This window comes from Symphalangus syndactylus, chromosome 17 (assembly GCF_028878055.3).
Source record: "Symphalangus syndactylus isolate Jambi chromosome 17, NHGRI_mSymSyn1-v2.1_pri, whole genome shotgun sequence".
Taxonomy (NCBI): Eukaryota; Metazoa; Chordata; class Mammalia; order Primates; family Hylobatidae; genus Symphalangus; species Symphalangus syndactylus.
Genome location: NC_072439.2, coordinates 61,900,824 through 61,927,849, shown reverse-complemented (window position 1 = coordinate 61,927,849; position 27,026 = coordinate 61,900,824). Strand labels below are relative to the sequence as shown.

Genomic DNA, 27,026 nt, shown 5'->3' with positions numbered 1-27,026 from the left:
ATGGTATTCCAGTTTCCCCCTCAGGGAGCCCTGCCACCACCCTCAGAACAGGTCCAGGCTAGCCTGCTGGCGGTGTAACTTCGTAGCACAGAGCTCAACCGGCAGTTGTCTCAACTGAAGCCCTAGACACGTGTGAGAGCCCAGCCACCTCGCTGACGGGAGATGACTGAGTAAGCCTGTCCAAGCCGAGCTCAGATCAGAACCACCCAGCTGACCTATAGGATCCTAAGGTGAAGTAAAGCTTGATCATTGTATGCTACTGACATGGGTGGCTTTTTAAAAAAATTATGCATCATCATTGTGGCAATAGGTAACTGGTACAGGGTCACAAAGCAAGAGGCTACAGGCTGGACTTCTGATTTTAGAATCCAGCGGCCTTTCCCTTACACTACACTTAACCTCAGGTTTGAATTTATTAGATCCTTTCTGTATCTGGCAATATAATTTTAAAGGAAATATGCCTCCTATACTTGTTTATAATTTTAAGGCAATTGTATGGCTTTCCTTAGGAAAAAGAATAAAAGGGAACGTCCCATATGCCAGGGACTTCAAACATGCATTGCTCATTATCTGCCTACAACCAGTGCGGCTCGAGAGCCATTGGTCCTGCTATGCCATTCATTACTCAATATCCCCAACAAGTTTGTGGCTGGGTCATTAAAATATATTATTTCCATTTATTTTAAAGGATCTTTGATGCATGATTCAAAGATTTTATATATAACGAATAATTGCCTATATTTTTATACTATATCTTGTTCTGTTTCATGAGAATTTCAAAAGTGATGAAACATAAAATATGGATTGTAACTACTCAAGTAGCTATAAACACATTTCATTTTTCCGAGAATCTGTCATGAAGAAAGAATGTGAGAACAATTGAGGTTTGGGTAAGCTTTAGATGTACTGCACGTGTGATGGTGTCTCTATAAAATGTGTTCAGTTAGGTTAAAATGAAGTACTGCTACTCCTTGTAAATTGTAAAATAGTTTTCCCATCCTGCAAACTCTGCCCCTTTCCCTTCTTTTCCCTACTGACTGTTCCAGGTTGATATTTACCTTGAGTTACAGACATGCCTATTGCTACTTAAAAACACAAAAAAAGAAACAAAAGGCAAAGTTTCTGTCTCACAACATTTGTTATGAAAATACAATGCTATATTTTAGCAAATAATGCTGGTCCAACACAAATCATCATACACACACAACGACTATAAATGATTTTTATAACTATATAAGGTAGAGAACAAAGAGTTACATGTTCATCCATGCATTCATGCATTCATTCATTCATTTGATGATCAGGCAATAATAGTTCTGTAAATTTCATGGCACCAACAAGCTGGTGCTGAGTAGCTGCTGTCCCTGTCAGCCAGGGCACACACTTTCTAGTTTGCTGCAGTCCCCAGTATTCTCTATTGCTTTTTATCTGCGCTACTTCACTCACTTATGTTTCTTTTTGGCTCCTGAGGGCATTTTATGGTTCACAGCCCCTATATTAAGTGATGCAAATAAAAACTAGGTCTTCTAGCAGATACCAAGTGCTTGGATCATTAAGTTACAATGTATAAATAGAAATCTGGAATACACAGAGCATTGGAAGGGACCTCAAGAAACACTTAGTAGAATCTCCCTGTCTTACATGTGGGAAAATACTTTTGCTACCTGGACATTAATAAGGTGTTAATCAGAAGAGTGAAAGAGCAGAGAACTGCAGAAGGAAGGAGGTCTTGGTGAACTGAGGTTGGGAGGAATAAATACAGGAGACAGATAGAAAAGCTGACCCTCCAGTAGTTATGTGCCCAGAGAAGTTATGGGTAGTTTCTAACTATATGCCAAACAGAAGATTGGGGAGGACATTATGTCTCTTTATATTCTGTCCTGATCCCCACCTTACAGGACTCAGGTGTTTGGCTTCCTCAGCAGAAGCTGATGAAGGCAGCTCCAAAGGTAGCTGGAGTGTGAATGGCCCTCTCTGGGTTTTCTCCTCCTAATCTTATGCATACTCTTTTTCTGCTTGCTCTTCTAAGACTAGTTCTGGACCCTTCCATCTGTACATGTTCACCTGATGGCTGGTAAGCACACCAGCCATTCTGTGGCACCACATAGCCACAGAATCTCCTCACTGACTTAAGCAACTAATAGAAAAGGGAAACTACCACTCACCAGCTTTTCTTTGGAGAAACATCGCCCCTGTATCCTAACCCAAATCTCCAGAGAGCTATAAATACTTGCATTCCTCAGACGGCTGTTGGTTCCAATTCTACATCGGTGTCCATTTCCTTCACTAATGACCACTTTCATGTAATTAAATTTGAAATTATAGGATCTTAATGTTGGGAAAATGCATTTTCAACTGAAATGTTCTCTAGCATGAATGAAAGACCAGAACGAGGCCTCTTCTGATACTAGGAATAAAACAGCCATCTCTCATAGGCACCAAATGTTATCTACTTCCCTCTTAAATAAGGCCAAGTAATTTCCAAGTAATCTGTATTCTGAAATTAAAAGTTACTGTTTTTGAGCATCTACTATGTGCCAGGCATTTTACTATTTTACGTCTAACCCTCAGATACACATGAAGCAGGCACTGTGAACCCTGTCTCACATATGAGAAAACAATGGCTCAGAGAGGTTAAATGACACAATATCACAACACTGATACTTTAGGAAAGTCCATCTTGAGATGTCAGGGCACTTTAAAAAGGATGAAACAAATTCATTAATGGTAGAAAAGAAGAGAAGAAAGATTAAAAAAAAAAGAAAGAAAGCAAAACAAAACCAAAACCAAAACAAAAAGCTGGCAACAACTTAAATGCCTAACAATAAAAGATTGATACAGTATATTATGGTGAAATATATGATGGGCTATTCTGCAGCTAGTAGAAATACTAATCTTATGAATAAGATTAGTCCAATATTATTACATTAGATGAATCTTATGAATAAAGTTAGTCCAATATTATTAGATTAGATGAAAGTTTCCGACTGTTAAGTAAAAGAAAGTAGGCTAAAAACAGTACCTATGCTATAATTCCAATTTTATAAACAAAAATATGGAGATTTATGCATAGACAAAAAGTGAGGACATACACCTTTTTTTTTTGGTGGAAGAGATTCAGTTGGCTTTTGATTTTCCTCTTTTGAGCACCTCTGAGGTGCTACATATGGGCACTTGGCAGGAATTTATTTATTTTTATTTTTATTTTTTTGAGACAGAGTCTCACTCTGTTGCCCAGGCTGGAGTGCAGGGGTGATATCTTGGCTCACTGCAACCTCCACCTCCTGGGTTCAAGCAATACTCCTGTCCAAGCCTCCTGAGTAGCTTGGACTACAGGCGCCCGCCACCACACCCGGCTATCTTTTGTATTTTTAGTAGAGACAGGATTTCACCATGTTGGCCAGGCTGGTCCCGAACTACTGACCTCACGTGATCCACCTGTCTTGGCCTTCCAAAGTGCTGGGATTACAAGCATGAGCCACTGCGCACGGCCTTGGCAGGAATTTAAAAAAGAAAAGGAAAGAACATGACCAAGTTGATGATTAGCATTTGTGTGTTGGAGAAAAGGTGAGTAGATCAGTGTTTGATAGCTGGAAGAAGATGGCTATGTGTCTGACTCAGCCATGTCTATGCAGGGACTGATGAGTCAGGCTGGGATTTTGTTTTTGGCAGGGTGCTGGGGGTAGTGGGAGATCCGTGGGCAGCAAGAAACATATTTTCTTATAAGAGAACATTTCTGTGGATGGACTCTGATTCAACTGTTGACATCCCTCCTCAATCCAGTCTTGATTTCATTCTCCTCCTTGGGTCTGCAGTAAATTATAGACTCTAACGTAATTGATATAAATTTAACTGTTTGTATTTTTTTTTTTTTTTTGAGACGGAGTCTCGCTCTTTCACCCAGGCTGGAGTGCAGTGGCGCGATCTCGGCTCACTGCAGGCTCCGCCCCCCGGGGTTCACGCCATTCTCCTGCCTCAGCCTCCCTTGTAGCTGGGACTACAGGCGCCTGCCACCTCGCCCGGCTAACTGTTTGTATTTTTAAAGCCATGCTGCCTATTTATTCTGCTCAGCCCAGACAGAGTTTAAACATCTATCTACCCCACCTGCTGATGAGTTTCGGCTGTTGAGGCAATGAAGGTCAGAGAAGAAATACTTCTCCCCTTCCAGACCTTTGAAAATGTTCATGCGGACTGGGTAAAAACATGACAGCGGAGAGTCAGTGCCTGTGTGTGTTTCTGAGGCATATTCCTGAAGTAGGCGAAAATCTTAATTGCAAATTATTTTATTCTTTTGACCACTAAAGCACTGCTTTACCACTTTTTATGTTCATGTTTAGAAACATTTTGGGGCCACCATTTAGGCTTGGTTCCATGGTAAGTTTCATCTCAAAAACATTGGCTTTCATGATTTAGTTTGTGACTGTTTGAATTCTAAGCAGTCATGAAAAAGAATGCAGTGGATCGATAAGATTGCATTGATTCTATGAAGCGTGGTTATTTACATTTTGCAGTCTTTATTTTTTATTTTTTGAAACTGAGTTTTGCTCTTGTCACCCAGGCTGGAGTGCAATGGCATGGTCTCGGCTCACTGCAACCTCTGCCTCCAGGGTTCAAGCGCCTCTCCTGCCTCAGCCTCCTGAGTAGCTGGGATTATAGGCGCCCGCCACCACTCCTGGCTAATTTTTGTCTTTTTAGTAGAGATGGGGGTTTCATCATGTTGGCTGTGCTGATCTTGAACTCCTGACCTCAGGTGGTCCACCTGCCTCGGCCTCCTAAAGTGCTGGGATTACCGGCGTGAGCCACCGCTCCCGGCCTAAAATAGGGATGTATCTCAGCTGCTGTACCTCAGGTAGGTGGTGGCATGATTGCGGTACTTAACCCTATCAGCCCACAAACCAGGTAATAATCCCCAAGGAAGAGGTGGGCACTGGTTGTCCACCCATGCCTTCTGACAAGAACAACAAAGCTCCAGCATCAAATCTTGCAGATGGGGGGACGATGGCTTGGAAGGTAACGCACTCCATCTCCCGATGGCCCAAAAACTGAGACATGACAGCTCTCAGGTAAAGTGGTTAAGTGGAGAGTTGGACTGTAAATGTGAAAAAGTTTTAGGACTACATTTGCCAACGTGTTTCACCTTTTCTTCCTCTTTTTGTGCACAAGAAACATATGATAAAAGTGTATGTCCAAACAAGTCTAAAATGACTCTTTTAATAACTAAAATAAAAACTCTAAGTGTTAAGAAGGCATGTGTCACCGTTTAAATGGCAGTGGTTTTTCTTTTTTAGTGGTACATAAAATAACTATTTGTCTTACAATCAATGGTGTCTAAGAGTAAATAAAAACGATAACGAAATACTGTAGCAGCACCTACTAATGCAGCACTGATTCTCGTCCAGGCACTCTTCTGAGTGCTTTGCTGGTCTTCCTCACAGTAACCCCATGAAGTAGGCACAATTATTACCCCATTTTACAGATGAGGAAACTGAGCCACAAGTGAAGTCATTAGTAAGTGCTAGTAAGTGGCAGAGTCAAGATTCCAAGCCAGATCCTCTGGTTCCCAATACCCCGCTCCTACCCACCACACTACACTGCCTCCCTAGTGAACAGACCCGAAACATGATGAGTGAAAAAGCATGGTGATTAACAGAGCATGTGGATACACCACCTCATGATCGATGGTGGAAAGACAAATACAAATCCTGGAACAGTGACTGTCTCTGGTGAGAGAAACAGGGAGACTGGAAGAATGCGGGACAAATATGGCAGGATCTGAGCTTTTTATAGTGTTTTCAATGACACTGATTTTCTAATGCCATACATAAATATTCTGTCTACTTAGAAAACACTTCACAAATTATAGCCATTAGATCTTGTTTTCCTCTTTGTAATCTGTTGATTGCACTAATGGTTTCTGTTCTCATCAGAAACCTCTTTCATGGTTTGTTTTGTTTTGTTTTAGAGACAGGTTCTCGCTGTGTTGCCTAAGCTATCCTCAAGCTCCTGGGCTCAAGGGATCCTCCCATCTCAGCCTCCTGAGTAGCTGTGACTACAGCTACACTGTGCCTGGCCTTCCATGGGTTTTTAATGCATGCAATAATCTGAATGAGAACAATCCAAGCAGAACAGAAAATTTTACAACAGGATTGAGTAAAAGGATGGTGTTAAACCTTAGATAACATGGCTCACCTGCAGTAAGTGAGAATGTTTTCTAGCAGCAGTGAATACTTTTGTGCACTCTCAATGGAGCCCTGACACGTGAGCTGAGTGTGTCTAGACACATGTATGGGACCACTGTCCAAAGAGAATGCAAACTACAGTAATAAAGTCATCAGAGCTTGTCAAAGATGATGCACCAATGAAAAATGATTCCTAGAAACTCTTTTAATTAAACATTCAGCTGTCCACTAGAGCCATTTTTAAATATAAAATGCAGCCCTGTGGTCTTTTTCTTCCTGCCTCCCCTTCTTTTGCAATAGCTCAGGCAACTGAATTCTCATTGGTGATAAAAAAAAATTCATAAGACAGGGTACAGCTGGTTATGCCTCTAGCAAGATGTCAAATTCAGCTTGCACAAAATTAATTGCACCTAATTAAACCAGGGTCATTGGCGTTATTGTAAAGTGAGGCTATTTATTAGACAAAGAAAATTTCACAAATACCAATTTGCTTTTCTTTCAAGTTTGTGAAGGAGAAGAATTGCTTACATAATTAAATTTGTTTTGCTATTTTAATCTTGTTACTCCTCAAAAGATCCACTTCAAATCTTGCTTCACTTTTGAAATTGTGTAATATGTTTGAATACTGGAAGTAATCCTTGGAGGAGGGCATAAAAAATGATAGTTTTTCTTTCTTTATTCTTTTTTTTTTTTTAAGATTACCCAGTGGCCTCTCAAATAGTGTAAAAAAAAGAAGTCATCATTAGCTACCATTTGCAATGACACACACCTTGGAAATACTTATATGAAGGGTTTTTAAAGCAAATCTTTAGTATATATGTATGAGACTAATATGAAATGTTAAAGATATGTTGCATGTTATAAATAGGTTGCTACAGCATGCATCTATTATTTCAAGAAAGATGCCACAGACAGGCAATTTCACTGAGTTGGAACTAGACAACCTCTTTCCTCACTAACGCTGGGCAGATATAACCATTCTGCTTACTTCTTCCAGAAAATCATACAAAAATTATTACTGTTAGAGATAAAAGGATGATTGACTTTCTTGGCAAAATGATGCTGGTTCGACCTGTGATTCTGTGGCACATTGTATGTACAGATTCTCAGTTCCTCACTTTTAAAGTCCCTGTGAATCCTATTTCTTTGAAGCCTCTCTGGATTCACTGTTATTGGTCCAGTTGATAACAGCTCCCAGTTAGGGTGCCTCCCACTCCTTGCCCTCCAGCCCAAACACAAAACGAGATGGCAGGTGTCCATTATTGGCCTTGTCTCAGCCACTTACCAATAAACCTATAAGGCCAAGAAAGAACTGAGTTTTGACTGGGTGATATTGGAATGGTTGAGTTAAGTAAACAGAAATCATTATTCAAAGCAGCCGCTCAAAAGTTCTCTGGGGAATTTCTGTTTTTCATAATATTCAGCCTTTGGAGAAAATGGTATAGCCTATTTTAGGTCACATCATCCCATTGCACACTTTATGAAAAAGACTGTATTTATATTTATATGTATGTAAATAAGATCTCTCTTGGGGTAAGGTAAGAAGAGAGGTAAGAATCAAATTTATTTTGTGGTTACTCTGAGAAAAGGTAAAAGGAGAAGGCAGAGAAAACTTCCTTCACAATGTTAGGTCAGGTTGTAATGTTTAAAAAATAAAAGATTTCCCAGATATCTATTAATAAAGACTACTCTATCTTGTGTTCCCACAGCAGCTAAGCCTGTTTCTATTCCTTTAATTACACTAAGCTATATAAGCTCATCATCTGAAACATAATGCTAACTGATAATTAGTTTGGCCAATGAAAACATATTTTATAGGAAAGTATTATACTAGTAATAATAGAAAAAATGTTTCTTCAAGAATATGATTAACCCTAATATTTCTTAGAAACCTTATTTCAAAAATAGATAATTCATTTTTCTCATTTCATTTTAAGCTTTAAAAAACTTTTTACAGAAACACTTAGATAGAAAAAATGACAAAGGTTATACAGTTTCAGTTTGTAAAGGGCTGATAATGTGTGGATTAGCAAATTTTGGAGAAAAAATGACACTCTCTCTACTTGCCACATTTCAGTATAAGTCAAATTTAATTAGTTGAGTTATGAAGCAACATCAAATATTATTTTGCTGCACTATTAGGCATGAAATGTCTTTATGGGATTATTGTAAGCCTAGCTTTCATTTAACAGCTTGTCACCCTTAAGAAGTGCTTTAGGAGATAGCAACATGTAGAAAAATTCAGTGGGGCTAAAACCCAACAGACAACTGAGAGGAACTCACACTCACAGGAACAGTTGAAACTCCAGTCTGCCCAGACACTCATGTTACTTGATAATTTCTCACACACTGTGCATGGAGTTAGTTTTTACAGGCAAATATACAGCCTTTAAAGAAACATAAACAGAACTCCATTAGTTTGCCAAAGATCACACTCACCTCAGTAGGCCCTGCCTTAAAAAGTAAGCTTACCATTTAGGAATCCACTGCTTGGTCAATTAATTTTAAATCTCTAGCCTCATTTAAAATTGGGCATTGAGCTCTTCAGAGGAGTAAATTCATATCAGGTTTACCTGGTTTTAATCTTATTACTCCTCAAAAGATCCACTTAAAATCTTATTTCACTGTTGAAATTGTGTAATACTTTAGAATACTAGAGGTAATCCTTGGAGGAGGGCATAAAAAAATGATAGGTTTTCTGTAAGTTACCTAATGGTTTTTCAAATACTATTATGTGCTCTGGTACATTTTGGAGTACCATACTGGTGAACTCAATGTTCTGACATCCCTCAAGTACTTCTGTAAGTAAGAGCTAAGGTATTTCCAGTTCAATGAAGAATTTCAGGGATAGTGATGCAGTAGAAACAAATTCTAACAGGGATAGGGAGTATGGGTTACACAATTGAAACTGAACATTCTAAAGGCCTTTCTCCGACATTATTACTGATGAGGAGGATGACAGTCAGTCTTTGCAAACTTTAAATTTACAGGGAAAAAGTGATATTTCTTAGAAATATTTAGTCTCATTATTAACCATCATTCTGAGAGAGATCCGAAACAGTCATCATGTTCTCAGAGGATGATCTCATCCCAGAATGTGGGGATGAAAGTATCAGAAAGAACAGGATATAAATAATCTTCCTTATGGTGAGTCAACAAGTGTAGCTTGTTATGAGCTACTGTGAAATACATTTGTGTTTAGATATCCGTGTCTCCACAGGGGGCAGATGACTCAGTGATTTTCAAATTCTGCTCTGCCAGAAGAGTTTCAGGTAGGCTTCAGGGGCTTGTAGGGGAAGGATGGAGAGAGGTACCAAAGGGCAGGCATGGAAAGGGGCAATTAGGATGGGGGACACATTTTCTGGGCAGAGGTATTCCAGTCTCTCCCCTTCAGTCCTCCCGAACCAAAGGAGGACTGCCAAACTGGGTTTCCACACAGGGTTTTATTCAACATATTTCTGCTATTAAAAATAGTGAAAACCTTCTAGTTAACCACGGCATATTGGCACAAGTATCTACTCTCACTTCTGAAATCCTACTAAAATAATATTAAAGAAAAAAAGAAGGTATAAATCTACATGGACAAAGAAAAAGGAAATGGAAACAACAGCACACAAGAGATTTTGATGAAATTTTAGAAGATAATATGCAGATGGGTGGGGAGTATTTGACTTAACTACCTCAATCTACCATGTGCCCACAGGGGAGGCTGGTAGAGGAAGCACACACATTTCTACTGCAGAATCCTGGAAATGCTCAGATACTGCTGAAAGTAGGGGAGTGAAGTAGGACTGAACACAAAGAAAGATTGATTTAACGCCTGAAAGGACCCTCTTGCCCTGCTGTCTGCCCTGACCACCTGTGGCCTGGCAGAATCAGGAAATTTACTGTCTTAAGAGGTTGAGACTGGAGCATGCTCAGGCACAGCTGAGGTGGCAAAGAGGTGCTTTACTGAAATCAAGGAAATTAAGTAAAATTTTATATGCTACGGTTCGTATCTTTCCCCTGCTAGAGTCTTAAAACATAGGCAGCCAGGTTTAAAATGCCTCAAGATGAGGTTGGAGGGTTTCTCTCAGTCGCAATTCATAGCCCAAGAGAAAAGATAACTAGATACTTTCAATTAGATGCCTCCCAATGAAAGAGCTGTGTCCTTATTCGGCCATTCTATAGTGAAGTTCACCACTCATTTATTCAATAGATATTTAGTGATTATGTATTAGATATTATTTTAGGCAATGGTTACAGTGGTGAACAAAATAGAGACGAAGTCTTGCTCTCTTAGAGCTTATATGTTAGAGCTAGAGAAAGACAGAACAAAATATATATACTACAACGTTAGGTAGTACTAAGCTCGCCCCACCGCCACACAAAAACGAATCAGGGTAAGAAGATAAGCAGGATAAGATCGGACAAAGTGATGGGTACAAGAGGGTTTACTTTTAATAGGGTGGTCAGGGAAGGGCTCTCTAAGGAGATGATGCATGCCAAGTAGCCCCAACCATAGTTTATAAACAGCTTTTAGTATCTTATACTTAGTTACTGGTGGGCAGAAAGCAAAACAAATAAAAAGTAAACTCAAAAAAAGTCATGATGGACAAGAGAACATTTTAAACAACTTAATTAAAATTAATACTTTCAGTGAAATGAGAAAATATCATGCCAACAATTTTGAAAACAAACAAAATGGACATATTCCTAGAAAAATACAACTCATCAGACTGATCTGAGGAAATAAAAAGTATGTATAATATTATAACCACTTAAGAAATGGAAGCTGTTGTTAAAGCAAATACACAAAGTAAACACCAGGCCCAGAGAGAAATGAGTCCTACCAAACTTTATAGAAACAGATCATAAAAATATTATGGAAACTTTTCTTACACAATATGAAAGAGAATAGTTCCCAATCCATTTTTAAGCCAGCATAACCCTGATACTAAAACCAAGCAAAAATGTCAGAAGAATACAATAGATCCATGTCAATCATGAATATAAACCTAATAATCCTAAACAAAATGTTATAAATAAAATATGAATTTTATTTATAATTATTTACTCAGATTTTATTTATGATATTAGTATCTGTAAAAATATAATACTCCAACAGTATCTGAAAAAGTAGAATACTCCCTAACCAGTTTAGGTTTAGACTGGGTATGCTAGCATGGTTTAATATTTTGAAAATCTATAAATGTAATTCATTAATTCATATAATAGAGTAACAGAGTGAAATTGTACTTTTTCTTCACCTCAACAGATGAAGAAAAAGCATGTGATAAAGTTAAACACCCATTCATGATAAAAATTCTTTGTAAGTTATAACTGGAAAGGAACATCATCTTAGATGATGTTAAAGAAAACAAAATTAACGTCATCTGAAATGGGAAAACAGTAGAAACGTTTCATTTGATATAAGAAATTAGCTAAGGATTCCAACTACCACTATTTCTAATCCTCACTGTATTAGGGTACCTAGCCAATCCAATAAGACAAAGAAAGAAACCAGAAGCATGAGAATTGAAAATGAATAAATAAAGCTGCCATTATTTGTAGATAATATCATTCTTTAAAAATCCCAGGGAATCTACAGACAACTTTATTAGAAATAATAGGAGAGTGGAGAAGTAATAGGAGCAATAACAAAGTGGTTGGATATAATACTAGTATACAAAGTAAATCACATTTCTGTTCACCAGCAGCAAATGAGAAAGCATTACTGAAGAGAATTTAAGATATCAGAATAGCAAGTATCTAGAAATAAATATAACGAGAGATGTGTAATATGTCTAAATGGGAAATTATAAAACCTTATTAAGAAATATCTAATAAGATCTAAATAAAGGGAGAGACAGACCATATTCACGGATAGAAAGACAATGAGAAAATGTAATGCTTCCTAAATTGGTCTATAGAATCAATGCAATTACAGTCAAAATTCCAAGACAGTATTTTGTTGAACTTGATTATATTATTTGAAGTTTATGTGGAGGAATAAAAAAAGCCGTAACAGGCAGCATACTTCTGAAGAAAAAGAATAACAAAAAGGACTTTCCTGTCCAGATATCAGGACTTATTTTGAAGCTATTGTAATTAAGACTATAGTTTTGCTGCTGAGATAGAAACAATAATAAAATAGAACATATTTCCATTAACATACAGTATATATGGGAGTAGTCTATAAGATCAGTGAGTAAAAGAGGGATTGTTCAATAAATATGATTAAAAAATGGTCATTTATAAGGAAAACAATCAAATTTGACTTCTCCATATCATATCAAGAAATCAACTTTTGACTGATTGCAGACTTTTAAAAACTCAACACTTTTGACTCTTGGTAGGAAATCTAATGAATGTCTATTGGATCTTGGAGGAGAAGAAAATTTCTTACACAAGATACAGAAAGCCATTGACTAGAAAAGTTTGATAAAATTCAGTATAAAATTAACCTATAAAATTAAGAACTTATGGTCATAAAACACATATTAAAAAAGTGAAAAACAAGTTACAACCTGGGAAGTGATATATGCAATACATACAGTGTATTAAGGATTAGTATCATGACTGAAGAACTTCGATAAGTTGATGAGAAAAGCATAAGGAATCCAACAGCAATTTGGCATAGGACCCAAACAGATATTTCACAGAAGAGAAAACAAATACGGCTAATATACACAATAAAAATCATTTTATACCTATTCAATTCACAAAAACTTAAAAGGAATTGGCAATATCAAATGTTAGTAACGTTATGGATCCACAGGATCTCTGAAACATTGCTGGCAGGAGTATAACTTGTTGCAACCATGTTGGAAAACAGTTTGACATTATATTCTAAGTGTAAACAATCATGTATTTTCCTAGTAATTCCACTCCTAGGTATGCCCCAAAGAGAAACTCTTGCATATTTATAGCAGAAGACATATACAAGAATGTTGATACGTAGCATTGTTTACAAGAGCAAAACCTTTGAAACAATCCAATGCCCATTATCAGGAGAGTGGCCAAATAAATTGTGGCATATTCACACACTGGAATACAAATGCAGTACATGGGGAAAAGGAGGCAATTCTAATTTCAGGACAAAAAATAAAATTTCTCAAGTAACCATAGTTTACTACATGGTTCAGTGAGAATAATGCATAATCTTCACTTGATCTTAGCTAAAAGGCCGAGAAGCGATGAATAATGCATAATCTTAATAATGTAAACATTAAATAGCTATTAGACTCTAAATTGTGAAATTACTCTAAAGGAAGAATAGAAGAGATGACAGTCTTCGGAAGTGCTGTGAAAAAAGAGCTAAATCATATCTTTTTATAGTAGGTAGTCTGATGGTTAAAATAAAAACTAAGAAGATAAGCATTTTATTTAGAGATATGTAGGTAAATACCAGAAGAAACAGTTAAGGAGTAAAACGTTATTTCTTCTGGAGAGTGGGACAAGGATAATATAAATATACCTGGAGTATGCATATACACACACACACACAGATACACACACACACACATATATATGTAGACATCCATATATACCTATGTATATATACAAATATATGGGTTATATATATATGTAAGTTACACATAGATTAACTAATATTAGCTAATATATATGTATGTTATATATAACCCTTATATATGTATATGTACATAGGTATATATATATGTGTGTGTGTGTGTGTATACATCAATCATTGATTTTCAAAACCAAAACCTCTCATTTGTAACATGGATATGACATTGCTGAACAGAGAGATTGGGCTTCTAAAAGAAGACATTTTGGCACTCTGGGAAATATTAGAGAGCAGTAGCAGAGATCTATAAGATGATATGGTCCAATGCTCTCATTTCACAAAAATGAAGAAAATGAGACATGGTAAAACTAAGTAAGTTGTTAAAGTTTCAAAATTATAAGTGTACTAGGACTAATCCTCAGACCTCCAGGTTCCTAGGCCAAAGCGCCTTCTGCCACATCTGACTGGGAGGGGAAAGAGGTGCTCCTAAGGGAAAGGGGAGGGCTGACCATCCAGTTCTGGAGGGATGTGTAGGAACACAAAGGAATGTTCTGAGACAGAGCTGGTACCCAGCTGAGGAAGAGATGCTGGAACACTGTCTGGTGAAACTGGGCACTCTTGTCTTGATGTACTGATCTGCGTGCAGTGCCTCACATATAGGTGTATATGTGAGCACGTGTCTGCTTTCTGCTTTCTGAGTTTTGCTGATTTAGAGTCTCTCGGGATAAGATAGTAGTACAAACCTTACTGAAAGCCATATGGAATACAGATAGATATTTTAAAAATGCCTAGTTCCAGGCCTCACACGCAGACATGGAAGAAATATGTTGGTTAAATGGATGCATAAATACTATAATTTGTTTCCAATGCCTAGCTTAAGATGGTAAAACAACTGAGTATTTTAACAGAGTATATTTGCTTTTAGCCCAAAGGAAGACTGAGAGGAAACAGACATTTGGGGAGTGAGGGGAGACCATGAGAATGCTGATAGGTCATCAGTTACTATCATCTTAGTAAAAACATTCTACATGCTTTCATCACTTGGAATACCCGTATTTGTAATGCCTAATTTTTCAGACTGTCTATACTTTCACTAATCAAAGTAGCCTATGGAATGGCAGCATGAATATCACAGCTGGGCTTCATAGAAATGGAGGATCTTGAGCCCCACCTAGATCTACTGAATCAGAGTCTTCATTTTAACAAAATCCCCAGATGATTCATAAGCACATTAAAGTTTGAGAAACTCTGGCCTATAGCACTGTTTTTTGGATAAAATTATAATTTAAATATCTTACTTGGAATTAGAAGCTACGCAAATGACCAATCATATCCTGAAATAAATTATGATAAAGAGCAATGATATCCTGAAATAAATTAAGATAAAGAAAAACCACCAGAAGGACAGGTTAAGAACTGTAATAAACATTGAATGATCAAAGCGGGAATTGTATTTCTCAGTTACGAGTATTTATTGCAATCAAATGTGTCAGGGGGGTGATTCTGGGTGATCTGGGACTGCTTAATGGGAAATTTGGTAGTCTGCCACATGTCTCTAATCATAAGTCAGCTTGCTTAGGAGTGTGGCTTGATTCCTCTATCAGTGTACAAAATCAGTATTGTGGCTAGAAAAAAAATGGAATATAAAAATCTGACCTCAAGTAGCTGGGAAATGAGCCAATAATAACAATAACAAACAAGTGGGGAAGGGTCTGTCTAAAACCCAAATAAAGATGGCAGTATTATGTGAGGGGGGAAAAAAAACTACAGAAGATTTAAGGGCTTTTTTTAATTAGAATAGTCAAGTGACAAAATCCACCGTGTACATATCAGAAATTCAACTCAAAAGAACACTCACCGGGAGGAAAGGCTTGGCTTCCCACTTTTGCTACAGCTGGTATAAATTCCTGGGCCATCATCAAAGAAGCTTCCAAGTGCCAACTTCTGTCTGATAGACTCTCTCTCATTTTTCTGTGCCTAAAATTTCAAGAAAATAAAAAACGCTGATAAGTGGGCAGATATAGCACAACCACAGGCAGTCTAACTTGCTAAGTTTCTTAGAACTGTAACATTAGATGAAAAACAAATAAATAGGCTGCAGCACAAGAGCATTTGAATTATTAAAAGCTGAAATTTTACCAGTCTCTTCTGGCTTGAATTTCAGTTCTTCAGAGCTCATTCTAATCTCTAGTCTAAGTAATCATCATCATGGTGCTAAATGATTTTCATGAGGATAGAACTAGATTATTTGTCACGTAATCTTTCTTTTTCTTACCTGCTAGGTATAGGTAAAGTAGTGGAGGGCAAGTACTTTCTCCTGAATCAAATCACTTTGATCCCAAATGTGCCCTTTCCCTGATCTTGTCTTCTCTCTGCTTTACATGTCCCTTTAGCCAGCCCATTTTCTCTATGGCAAGAACAGTAATTCACTTCACCAACATGCAGCCTCTGGGAGCTGGCAGATGCCACAATAAGGCCAGAAGAGAACCCAGGACAAGACAGACATAGCACCTGCCTCCATGCAGCTTACAGTCTTGTTGGGGACTGTTGTTTCCGTTCAAGGGCTAGCCTCATCTCACCAGGTTTTAGAATGTGAGAAACCTTGACAATAATGTCTGGAATAGCTGGAGAATTCTAGTTGGGCCCATCTGTTTCATATTTTGAAGGGAGGTCAGGTCAGTGTGCATAGAAAAAGGATTTGGTAAACTACACTACTGTGATCATTTGGATATGTTTACAATGCTTGGCTTCTCATTAAACGCCCCATAAAAACTCACCATGCTGAACTTTGAAACCCTTTAAACAACAGGGGAGAAGATTAAAAATGATTTCCTTGGTTAAAAATGAAACTACTACAAAAAACAAACAACATGAGTCAAAAATCCTGGGCTAAGGATGAAATTTTAGTTTTGTGAGATGACAAAGGCTTTGAGAAGTACCATTTTATGCACTGAGCGAGGGGTTGAAGACCACACTGAGCAAATTATATTACAAAATGCAGGTCATGTGACTGGGTGTGGCTACTAAAGGCTTGGTGATGCCTTCATTCTCCCAGTATGGAGGTTCTGGAGCATCACTGTGTCACAATGACAAAAATGCACAGCCTATGGGAAGGGCGCAATGAAAATAATTTCATTCCCAAGTGAAGGACAGTATACAATAGGTTAAGGCTGCTCTGTCTAATATGGTAGTTACTAGTCTCATGTGGCTATTTGCATTTCAACTTAAGAATTAATTAATTAATATTAAAAATTCAGCTCTTCGGGCACCCTACCTCATTTCAAGAGCTCAACTATCACAGGTGGCTAGTGGATACTGTACTAGACAGCACAGAATAAAATACATGACAGCAAAGTACAGCTAAGACAGTGGTTCCCAAGATCCAGCTTCAACAGGCTGCATTAGAATGCCCCAGGCCCTAGTGTCAGATATTTAATTTCAACAGGTTTGAGAACTAGTTCAAAGAAATCTCATCTCTACTCTCCTTTTCTCTCACACTTTTTAATCCTTGGACACCATAAGCATTCTTTCTACTATACACACTTAGTGATTATCTCTGTCTATATATATAGCACCCCATTTTAGCATATATCAATGAAACTGCATCATACTAGGAGCTAGCATGTGTGTGTGTGTGTGTGTGTGTGTGTGTATGTGTGTGTCTGTAGTACAGCCATAAGGTGAAAGACTACTTTTATACAGATTTTTTGTTTTTTTTACAGATGTGAAAGACTGCTTTCATAGTTCTTATTTTTTGCTGGGCTAGCACAAAACCAAGCCTTAAGAAAGTAACCATAAGGTTATAGAGGGAAGCAAGAATGCCTTTTATTTCACTAACCACTTGCAACTGTACTGCTTGGAACCTTAATTAGGGCAAACCACCTTTCCGAATATGCAAGGCTGGCACTTGGGATGGTCCAGCCAAAACAGAATCACATCACTTGACACCTTTATTTAAAACAAGTTCATTTCAAATCCCTATATCCGCCAGGCAGATTTTGTACAGTCAGTGAACCTATTTCTCAATCCATATCACAGACAAAAGAGATTCTCACCAAAGTCCTCAACAGGCAGAAAACTGTTGAGTATAGCTGAATATCCAAATATAAAATCAGTAGATAGCAACATGAATTTTAATGATTAATGTTCAACAACATGCTGGCCTGACATTAGCCTAGGGTCTGAAACACGCTTTAAAGAAAACTCTTATCCCAGGGTATGAATGTGTGAATATACCCTTGATTCCATGTCTCTTTCTTGATAAACTAGAGCTACAGATATTGGAGGAGACCTTAAAAATATTTCCATCTCCATAAATTGCAGTTCTTTACACCTGAATACTTCACTAACAATTTAAAGAGGACGGTTTTATAATACACTCTCTTTCCCCCTCTCTCCTTCCCTGTCTGTCTCTGGATACCACTGAACAAATCAAGAAAAGCATAAAGAATATAAACATCGCTCATAATCCCACCACTTAGAGAGAGATGACTGCTAACATTTTAGTATATTTCCTCCTAGTTTTTATCATATGTGTGCATTATTTTCCTTTTTATAAAGTTGAGATCATATTGTTTATTATATTTTCAGAATTGCCCTTGTATCACTTCAAATTCTTTAAAAACACAATTTTAAAATCTTTTAAAAATTTTTCCTCCAGAGCAGCCAGAAAGGAATAAAAACACAATCTTTAATGGTTGCATATCATTCCATCCTATGGAGTTACCTTCTATGGTTAGCCATTTGAGTTGTGTCAAATTAAAAATAACATGGAAGTTAGCCTCTTTTTTTTTGGTGAGATGCAGTCTCGCTCTGTCGCCAGGCTGGAGTGCAGTGGCACCATTTCGGCTCACTGCAACCTTCGCCTCCTAGGTTCAAGCAATTCTGCCTCCCGAGTAGCTGGGACTACAGGCTTGTGCCACTACGCTCAGCTAATTTTTGTATTTTTAGTAGAGACAGGGTTTCACCATGTTGGCCAGGATGGTCTCAATCTCTTGACCTCGTGATCCGCCTGCCTCAGCCTCCCAAAGTGCTGGGATTACAAGTGTGAGCCACCGTGCCTGGCCAGAAATTAGCCTCTTTACATAAATGCCTGCCCACATGTCTGATTATTTCCTCAGGATAAGTTCCTGGAAGTGGAATTAGCAGATCAGCTGAGTGTGAACATTTGTTGAGGCTCTTGACACATTTTGTCACATTGCTTTCGAAAAAAGCTGTTCCAATCCACATGCCCGCCAGCAATGTAAGAGGGTGCAGCTTTCACTACATCCTGGCTAACACTGAACATTTTCACTTAAAAAAAAAGTTTTTTAAAAAATTTGATAGGCAAAAAGTAATGTTTTTAAATTTTAATTTCTTTGATTACTAGTGAGAGTAAATATTTAAATGTTTTTAGTTACTGTACTTTCTTTTCTCTGAATTACTTATTCCTAGCTTTGCTTATTTTTCTACAAAGGTCTGAGAATTTTAAACATTTTATAGTAGAGTATTTGTCCTTTTGAGTTTCAACTGTAAATGTTATGTAGTTAAGTCAATAGTGATTAGTGCTTCCTCTGTCATGCTGTCAGTGGCTTTTGTGCTTGGAAAACTCTTCCCAGTCCAGAGGTAAAGGATCTCACTAGATGCTGGAAGACTAAATGAGAAAACTTAGGTAAATTACTTAGCAGCTGTACCTGACCTGTGGTAATGTAAATCTGTGATAGATGGTAGTATTATGGTTCATACTCCAACAATTTCTGCTTTGAATATGAGGAAACTGAGGGAGATGAAAGGTGACCATACTGTTAGGCAGGAGCAGTAGGATCGAAGTTCATGCTTTCTAATACCAGATCTTTCTGCTTTTTCACATCACTTTTCCACATTAAAGAGTAAGGTGTTCAGACTAATAATAATGGTGGGTACCATGTAGAGGATAAAATGTGGCACAGAGTTATGGGTCTACTTCTTCCCTGAGATGGATGTGATGTTTTCTCAGAAAAAGAGAAAACACTGGCAAAGCATACATACCATGGGCTAAATCATAACCACAAATATCCACAATACAAATATCTTCTCATCAGGACCACTCTCCTTACCATTACTGCTCAATCTGAACATTTAACAATGAGAACCTAATTTTCTTTCGGTTGCCCACATGTGTAAAATATATGTGTGTGTGGTTTCAAGGGCGGTTTGTTCTCTGAGGAATTACACCTGCAAGGCAAATATGTTTTCCACCAGCCCCCTCAATCCAGCCAAGCCCAACACGCTCCAGGGTGAGAAACAGACAAGGGTACAGGAAAAGGAAGAGGCTGACTCAAAACACCACTGTCTGGCTGCACTTATGACAGGCAGAGCCATGTCCACTCCTAAAACAGCCTTGGGAAATACCCTCATAAAACAAAAGTACAACATCTAAAATTGGTATTGCTAGCAAAAACAAAGGGCAACTGAGGAATAGGGCTCATCACCATCAGGCAGAAAAGCTATTCAAGCCCCAGATGAAAGCAAAAATGTGATTAGAAACTCACTGCTATTCGGCCCCAGGAAGTTTTTGTCCTCATCTGTCGCTAAATTCCCTACTGCCACCTGCAGTGCCTGAGCAGATGAGGCTCACAGTGACTTTCAATGACACCATGCAAGCCACCATGATCTTAGAACACAGACCACTGAGCACTTGTAGACTCTGAACACCAATGCTCAGCCTTTCCTGATGTGCCCTGTTCTACTGCAATTCCCCAGTCTGGACAAGAACAAAGAGGGGCATTCAGTAATGAAATAAAAAGCAAAACCTTCAGCATCGGTAGGTATCATCTATCTTCAAATCTAATATGTCCCCAGGACCTTTCCACACTTTTTTTTGGCATATGGCATGGCCCCATCCCTTACACACCAAGATCATTCCTGCATCCCCTCCCCAGGTTCTGCCTTCATGCCTCTGGCCCAGCCCATCTTACCAGCAGCATTGTGGTGTCTCGGAAGCAAGAAGCCTTCAGCATGCTAATCTGCACGTAAATTTAGAAGCGGAAGATTGGGTGTTTTCTGCATTTTCAAAATTTATTTACTTGACAAACTGTATTTTTTTGTGGGAAAATCTGGGGGGCCTCTAGGGTTCTCAGGAACACACTTCAGGAAATAACATCCTAAACCTGAACCTAAAGCCATCTGGTGCTTAGGACACAACAAACAGCTGCTTCCTTCTGAGTCCTGCACAGATGATGAAACCCACAGAGCCGGAAAGGGCCTGTCAGACCAAGAGGAAGGGGCTCCTCAAACTCCCCTGAGGATGAATGGATTTAAGGAAACCTGGCCTAGGGAATCGGGGGATCCAGTAGATGAGAAAGGCACAGAGGTGGGAATAAAAGCAGATGTAAGATTTGGAGCAGGAACAGTTGTAGGCCTGGACAAGATTCAGTTGTGGGAAGGAGTGGGAGAAAGAAAAGTGTTTCCCCCAGTTTCCTGTCTTTCTGTTCTTCCCTGGATTGAGCTTCCCCTCCTCCCAGACGCATCTGTTTCTCACTTTTCACTCTTTGCCATGGGAACTGAAATAGACTTTTAAAAATTATTGGATGTACTTGTTTTATAATGCTCACTGTCTCAGTACTAATTCACTAATGACCCCTACAGATACCACGTCTAGCATCCTCTTTTTCACACTGCTAAGTTGTTACCTGGTGCAATGCTTCTCAGGCTTCAGGGTACTTATTAGTCACCTCAAGATCTTGCTAAGATGCATGTTCTAAATCAGAGACAGGGCCGGAGACTCTGCATTTCTAATAAGCCCCAGGAGTTGCAAAAGGTTAGAGGTTTTGCAGGAGATCTTCTCTAAGGTTAAGAAGCCTCACAGGACTTGACTGCTCTTTCTCTGTCTTCTACACTGGTGTTACCTATAGGCCCCAGGAAATGCTTGTTAAAGCAATGAAGTAAATACTTGCCACCAATGGTAAAAAGGAAAACAATATGCCATTGACAAAAAACTTCCTAAGGATTATGGGCTGCATCATCCCAGAAGCTAATGAATACACTGGTCCCCCGTGGCCCAGAAAGGAACTCAGGATGCCAGGGGTTGCTGGGACACTGGTTGGCCAAGTGGAGACCAGGGGGCAGCATGCATGTGTGCGTGCGCAGACACACACACACACACACCCTGTCACACATTTCTTTAAGCCAATAGCTCTCAAACTTGATTGACTGTGCAAGAGGATTACCTGGAGGGCTTGTAAATACACAGTCTATTTTTCCGTTTCAAGAAAGTCTGGGGTGGAGGTGAGAATGTGCATTTCTAACAAGTTCCCAGATGCTGCTGATGATGCTAGCATAGGCACTTTGAGAACCACAGCTTTAAACAAATTGAGCAGATCAAGTAGCTAGATGAAACACAGAGTTGGTTCTTCTGTAATTGAGCACACATCTGTTCCATGTGGCATGGCCAGACTCTGAAGCCAGGTGGATTTCATTTGTAGCAGCCTGGCCTCTGCCAAGGCCTTACCAGGATGCCTGTTTTGAAGCAATTAATGATCCCCTTGCTTCAGTGCAATCTATTGCCTAGTGACAGCTGGCATCATCATCATTAGCAGCATCCGCCAGGGAACGTAACTGGGATTCTGAAGCTCTCTGTGGAAAAGTACTCTTCCTTTAGGAAAGTGGTAGTTGCTCTTATTTCTTTCCCTAGCTTGTAAGACAGCTTTATTCTAACATTTATAGGTAGCATTACAGTGTGAGGAGTCTGAAGCTCTTAAACATTATGAACCAGAAGTATAGAACTTACTTGTTTGTTATGTAAGTGTTATTAATTTTCTTTGAAACGAAAAGGCCAAAAGAAAACCCAAATATACTAATAGTACTTTCTAATTATTTTCTCACTGAGACAAACCATGAATTTGTCGCTAGACCAGAATATAAAAACAGCATTCCAGAAGAAAAGAAATTGTATGCTGTTGAATGTCAAGTGCATAAATTCTTGCGCCATGCAGGTTATTTTAAATTCTTGAATCTTATTTTATCCCCTGGGAAGCGCTTTTTAATTGGTAGTGGAAGTAAATATAAGTTAAAAAATAGTATCTTTCAATTGCATCACTGAATGGATAGTAAGTCAGGACATTTTCTTTTCATTTTGTATTTCTGACATTTTCCATTTCAGTCACTTACACTAAACATCCAGAAAGGTCAAGATGAGCTGCCACATACAGGTTTCTTGAAATGCTGTTGAAATTTCTTATCTTTGCATCCTCGTACCAACCTGCCTAAACACGTTTCCTTAAGTAAGTGTCAGCCTGGGCTGCTGGGCAACAGTAAGGCCTTTGGGTGTAAATTGCTCAGGACCTGTACCCACGAGAGAGCTGGCCTCAGATATCTAAAGCCCAGGATGGGCACCCAAGCGGAAGGACTCTGGGGCCCTGTGTCTTCTGACACCTATTTTACTTGAGTATTGGCTGACATCAAAAGAACTGGGATGCCAGTACAGAAAATGCAGATATTTGTTTACAATTAATAACTAACTGCATTTATAAATAAATATATTTATAATAACTAACTGTGAGGATGGTTTTGCCTAGTGTTGACTGCATTCCTTCTTATGCTACAGGGAAGTGACATAAACAGAAGCAGGCAGATAGAAATGCTGCTGCGCAGAGTCCACAATATTTGAATATTTCGATTGAGAAGGTAAGCAAAGGTATTTAACAAATACCTAGGGTTAAAGTTCAGTAGCCACTTAGAATGGGAACCTTGCTGAAAGTGAAGGAGTCTAAGCTGCAATCTACAAAGATGGTTACTGTAGAGGAGGTGTTTCAACATTAACTCCTCAAGGGATACAGTAGAAAACTAAATGATTGTCCTCCCCTGTGAGCACCATATCCAAAACACAAACAGCTGAGAATGAACCTGAGCTCATTCTACTTCTCAAATGATTGCCTACCAGAGACTACTTTCTAGCACAAGACAGTGTTATCTGGCAACTCTATTTTTAACAGGTGCCATTTTAGAAGCCTGGAAACCCATCACAGTCATTCAGTATCACTGTCAGGAACACAACAGTCCCAAACACCTACTGCATGGTTATGAAACAGCCAAGCCTTAATCAGCAGCCAGGAAGCTGGTGTCCTCAACCTCCTGTGTCAGAATGGACCTAGGATCCGGGGGAGGTGGACACAGACTCATGGCCAGAAAGAAGGTGGGGAGGAGTATTTGGAGTCAAGAAGACCCTGCTTGACATGTTGACTCTGACATTACTACGAGTTACTGAGACTCTTTGAGTCTCAGTTTCTTCTTTTGAAAAAAGAAATAATACCTATTTTTAGGTTGTTTTAATAATTAAATGAAATACTATATAGAAAGTGCTCGGCGCAGTGCCTGGCACACACAGAAAATTTATAAAGTGGTAGCTGTTATTAATATTAAAAGGAAGGGGTGGGGAAGGTAGTGAGAAGAATGGAGAAAGGGAGAAAAAAGGAGCCAGAAATGTCTGGAACAGGTCCATTTATAAATACATAAAGTAAATTGGCGGTTGTCAGAGGCTAAGAGAAGAAAGGATTTGGGATTGACTCCTGATGGGTACGGGGTTTCTTTCTGGGGTGATGAAAAATTTTGGAATTAGATGATGTGCACAGCCTTATGAATATACTAAAAACCATCAAAGTGTACACTTTAAAAGGGTGGCTTTTATGTATGTGAATTATATCTCAATTTTTTAAAAAGCCATACACACACATGAAAATGAGGAGAGCTGGAAGCCTAAGGAAACTAGCAAGGAGAAGGGAAAGAGACCAAGTAGAGAGTGCTGTAGAAGATGACCGTGACATGGAAGGAGGCATGTGTGTGCATATGTGTGAGCACGTTTGTGTGCATGTGTGTGTGAGAACAAGAATACATTTAACACACTTGCATTTCACTGGAAATTCTAGTTACCTGAAACAGCCCATTCCCTGAGCATGCTGGCTAACCGAGGTGTGCCAATGGGGTGATAAGAAACCTGAATCACAAGCCAGGAAGCTTTATATTTATAACATCTAAGACCGACCAGGCTAATTCTTTCTTTTAAGAAAAGGAGGCCCTGGCCCACAAAGCGGAAGAGATTTTTCCCAGGTGGCTGAGGTGGGGCTAGGTCCCAGGCTTCAGTAACTTAACATGGTTCTTCAAGCGTATTCAGCCCTCACAGGCAGGAAGACGGGCGGGTTAATGGAGGTCGACGGCTGCTTTTCCTCAGTAATTGTGTGGGGAGGGCAGAGCGCTTGTCTGGAATGGCAGCTGGCATTCTGTGTTCCTGTTTATTGCAGTTTATCTCAAGCAGTCATTTCCATTCACCTTTTAAAAAAAACATGAGGCGCAGCTGTGGCTTCACTTTAAATATTGTTCCTTCTAGCCTTTTAATTTTTTCACAGGGTCCTCCCTAATCTTTCACCATAATTGGATGCACAGCACTAGAGACGGCACCCCTGAGGAACAAAGCGAAGTGAGCGGCTGGCCCGGCCCTGGGCCCACTCACCGCCCTGCTGTCAGCTCCCTGATTCTGTGCACAGTAGCCTAGGAACAGAAGGCCATACCAGATTCCCTGCATTTTCTCTGCTCTGGAACAAAGTTGGAGCCAGTCTTCTGCCATATTCTATATTAAATTTTCCCGATTTCCTTTTCTCTCTCTCCATTAGTGTCATTTAGATCTTTCCATGCCCCAAGAATGTACACATGAACAACTCTCGTGTTTAAGGTACACATTCCTGGGGCAGGGAAAGATCTAAATGGCTGCACACTTTAGAAGTCCACACCAGCTATCTGGACACTCCAGGCAGCATCAGTTCCATGTAGTTTGTTCCTTTATTTGCCTCCCCCATTGGGATGGTCAGCTCCTGGAGGGAAAGCTCAGTCCCCCTTCGGTGATCCTAGTGCCATGCACAGTGCCGGAACATGAGAGGGCTCTTGGTAAGCGATGGTGGAATGGATGAGGACACTGACTTAAATGCTGCGTACCATGTTGGTCCTGAAGACAATCAGCTCTGTGGTTCTTTATCGGGGATCAGAAGTTGCTCACAGCAGGGCAGGGAAATAATGGGCTGAACGCATACACCTCGGATTCTGCTAAGGTCTGCACTTTTCTTCTTAAACACTAAGATCTGTTTTCTGTTGAGGGCAGTTTTACTATTACTATTGAATAAACCAGAGGTCCTTAATGAAACATCTTTCTTACAATCAAAACCTTCCCCACGGAAAAGGAACAGATGCATAATCTTTTTCTTCCTTTGCTTCAGTGGAATCTAATTTTAGTCATCAGAAAGTGAACTTTCCCCCTGAAGGCTGTTTGTCTGACTTTAAAACAACCCTGTAAAATAATCCCTATACACATGTGGTATTTATTAGTGCAATTGGTTCAGGGAATTCTATGGTACCTAAGCAGGGGTGTATCAATTTTTTAATTGTTTTTGACAATTGACCTCAAAATGGGGTGAAAGTACCACAGAAGATAAAAAAAAATTACAACTTTTACTTATATTTATATTTTAAACATTTCATTCTCTAAAATATCTATTTGTGTATATGTTTTATATACACATATTATATTTTATAGTGGTGGGTGCTATTTCTGAATAAAATATATGTATATTACAGGCATGGACTCAAAACCATCTTACTGATGAATGCAATGTCAAAAAAGCCTGCAGAGCCCCACTTTATGGCGTCTAATTTAATTTTCTACTTAGCCAACAAAACAGGAAAAATATTAGAGAAAAAAATTAGAAAAGGAAGATTCTAATTAGGGAAAGTTATTTTTATACTAGGTAACTATTTTCTTATTCCTCATATTTTTAAAAAAGCATATGTTGCCCTGTTTCACTAGCTCATAGTAAAATTACAAAGAGTGGGTTTAAAAAAGAAGGATAATTATAATGAAGTCTTCATAATAATCATGATACATATAAAAATTTGAAAACACTTTGCCTGAGAAAGGTATTTAAAAGGCTGGAATGACAAGAGAACAACCCTCATGTTTAAGGTCCGGAACACAATGAACTGATCTCTGAGCACTCCACACATCTAGAAGTTTCATCTCGCAGTTTTTTTGTACTAACCTATCAGATACTGAAATCATATGCGGCATTCTACTGCCTTTGTTAGATAATGGGTTACACAGTGCAATTCTGTTTTGTTGTTGTTGATGTTTTAAAGCTCCCTGAGCCATACATGTCTGTAGCTTTAGTCAGCCCTGTCTCCGGTTGCTGGTGTATCATGGCTTACTTATTCCAGGCATCTGGGTTCCCTGTTTCTAAGTAGGAAAAAACTAGAGTGGTCATGACTTCATCGTTAATGCATTAGCAATGGTATGTCTTTCATTTTTCCTAAGTACAAACTGACCTATACTCTTCTATCTG

The 27,026-nt window shown here is 38.9% G+C and overlaps 1 protein-coding gene across 13 annotated transcripts in view; it reads right to left on the bottom strand.

Annotated features, from left to right (window-relative positions):
- Window positions 1-27,026, bottom strand: part of SCHIP1 (schwannomin interacting protein 1) — a 613,549-nt gene that overhangs the window by 15,373 nt on the left and 571,150 nt on the right. For 10 of the 13 annotated variants that reach the window (XM_063620352.1, XM_063620354.1, XM_063620353.1 and 7 more), the window contains one exon: window positions 15,548-15,666. In XM_063620352.1, the coding sequence (XP_063476422.1) occupies window positions 15,548-15,666 (119 nt within the window). Of the gene's footprint in view, window positions 1-15,543; window positions 15,667-27,026 lie in introns of all 13 variants that reach the window. The other 3 variants (XM_063620358.1, XM_063620361.1, XM_063620360.1) reach the window with 2 other exon arrangements.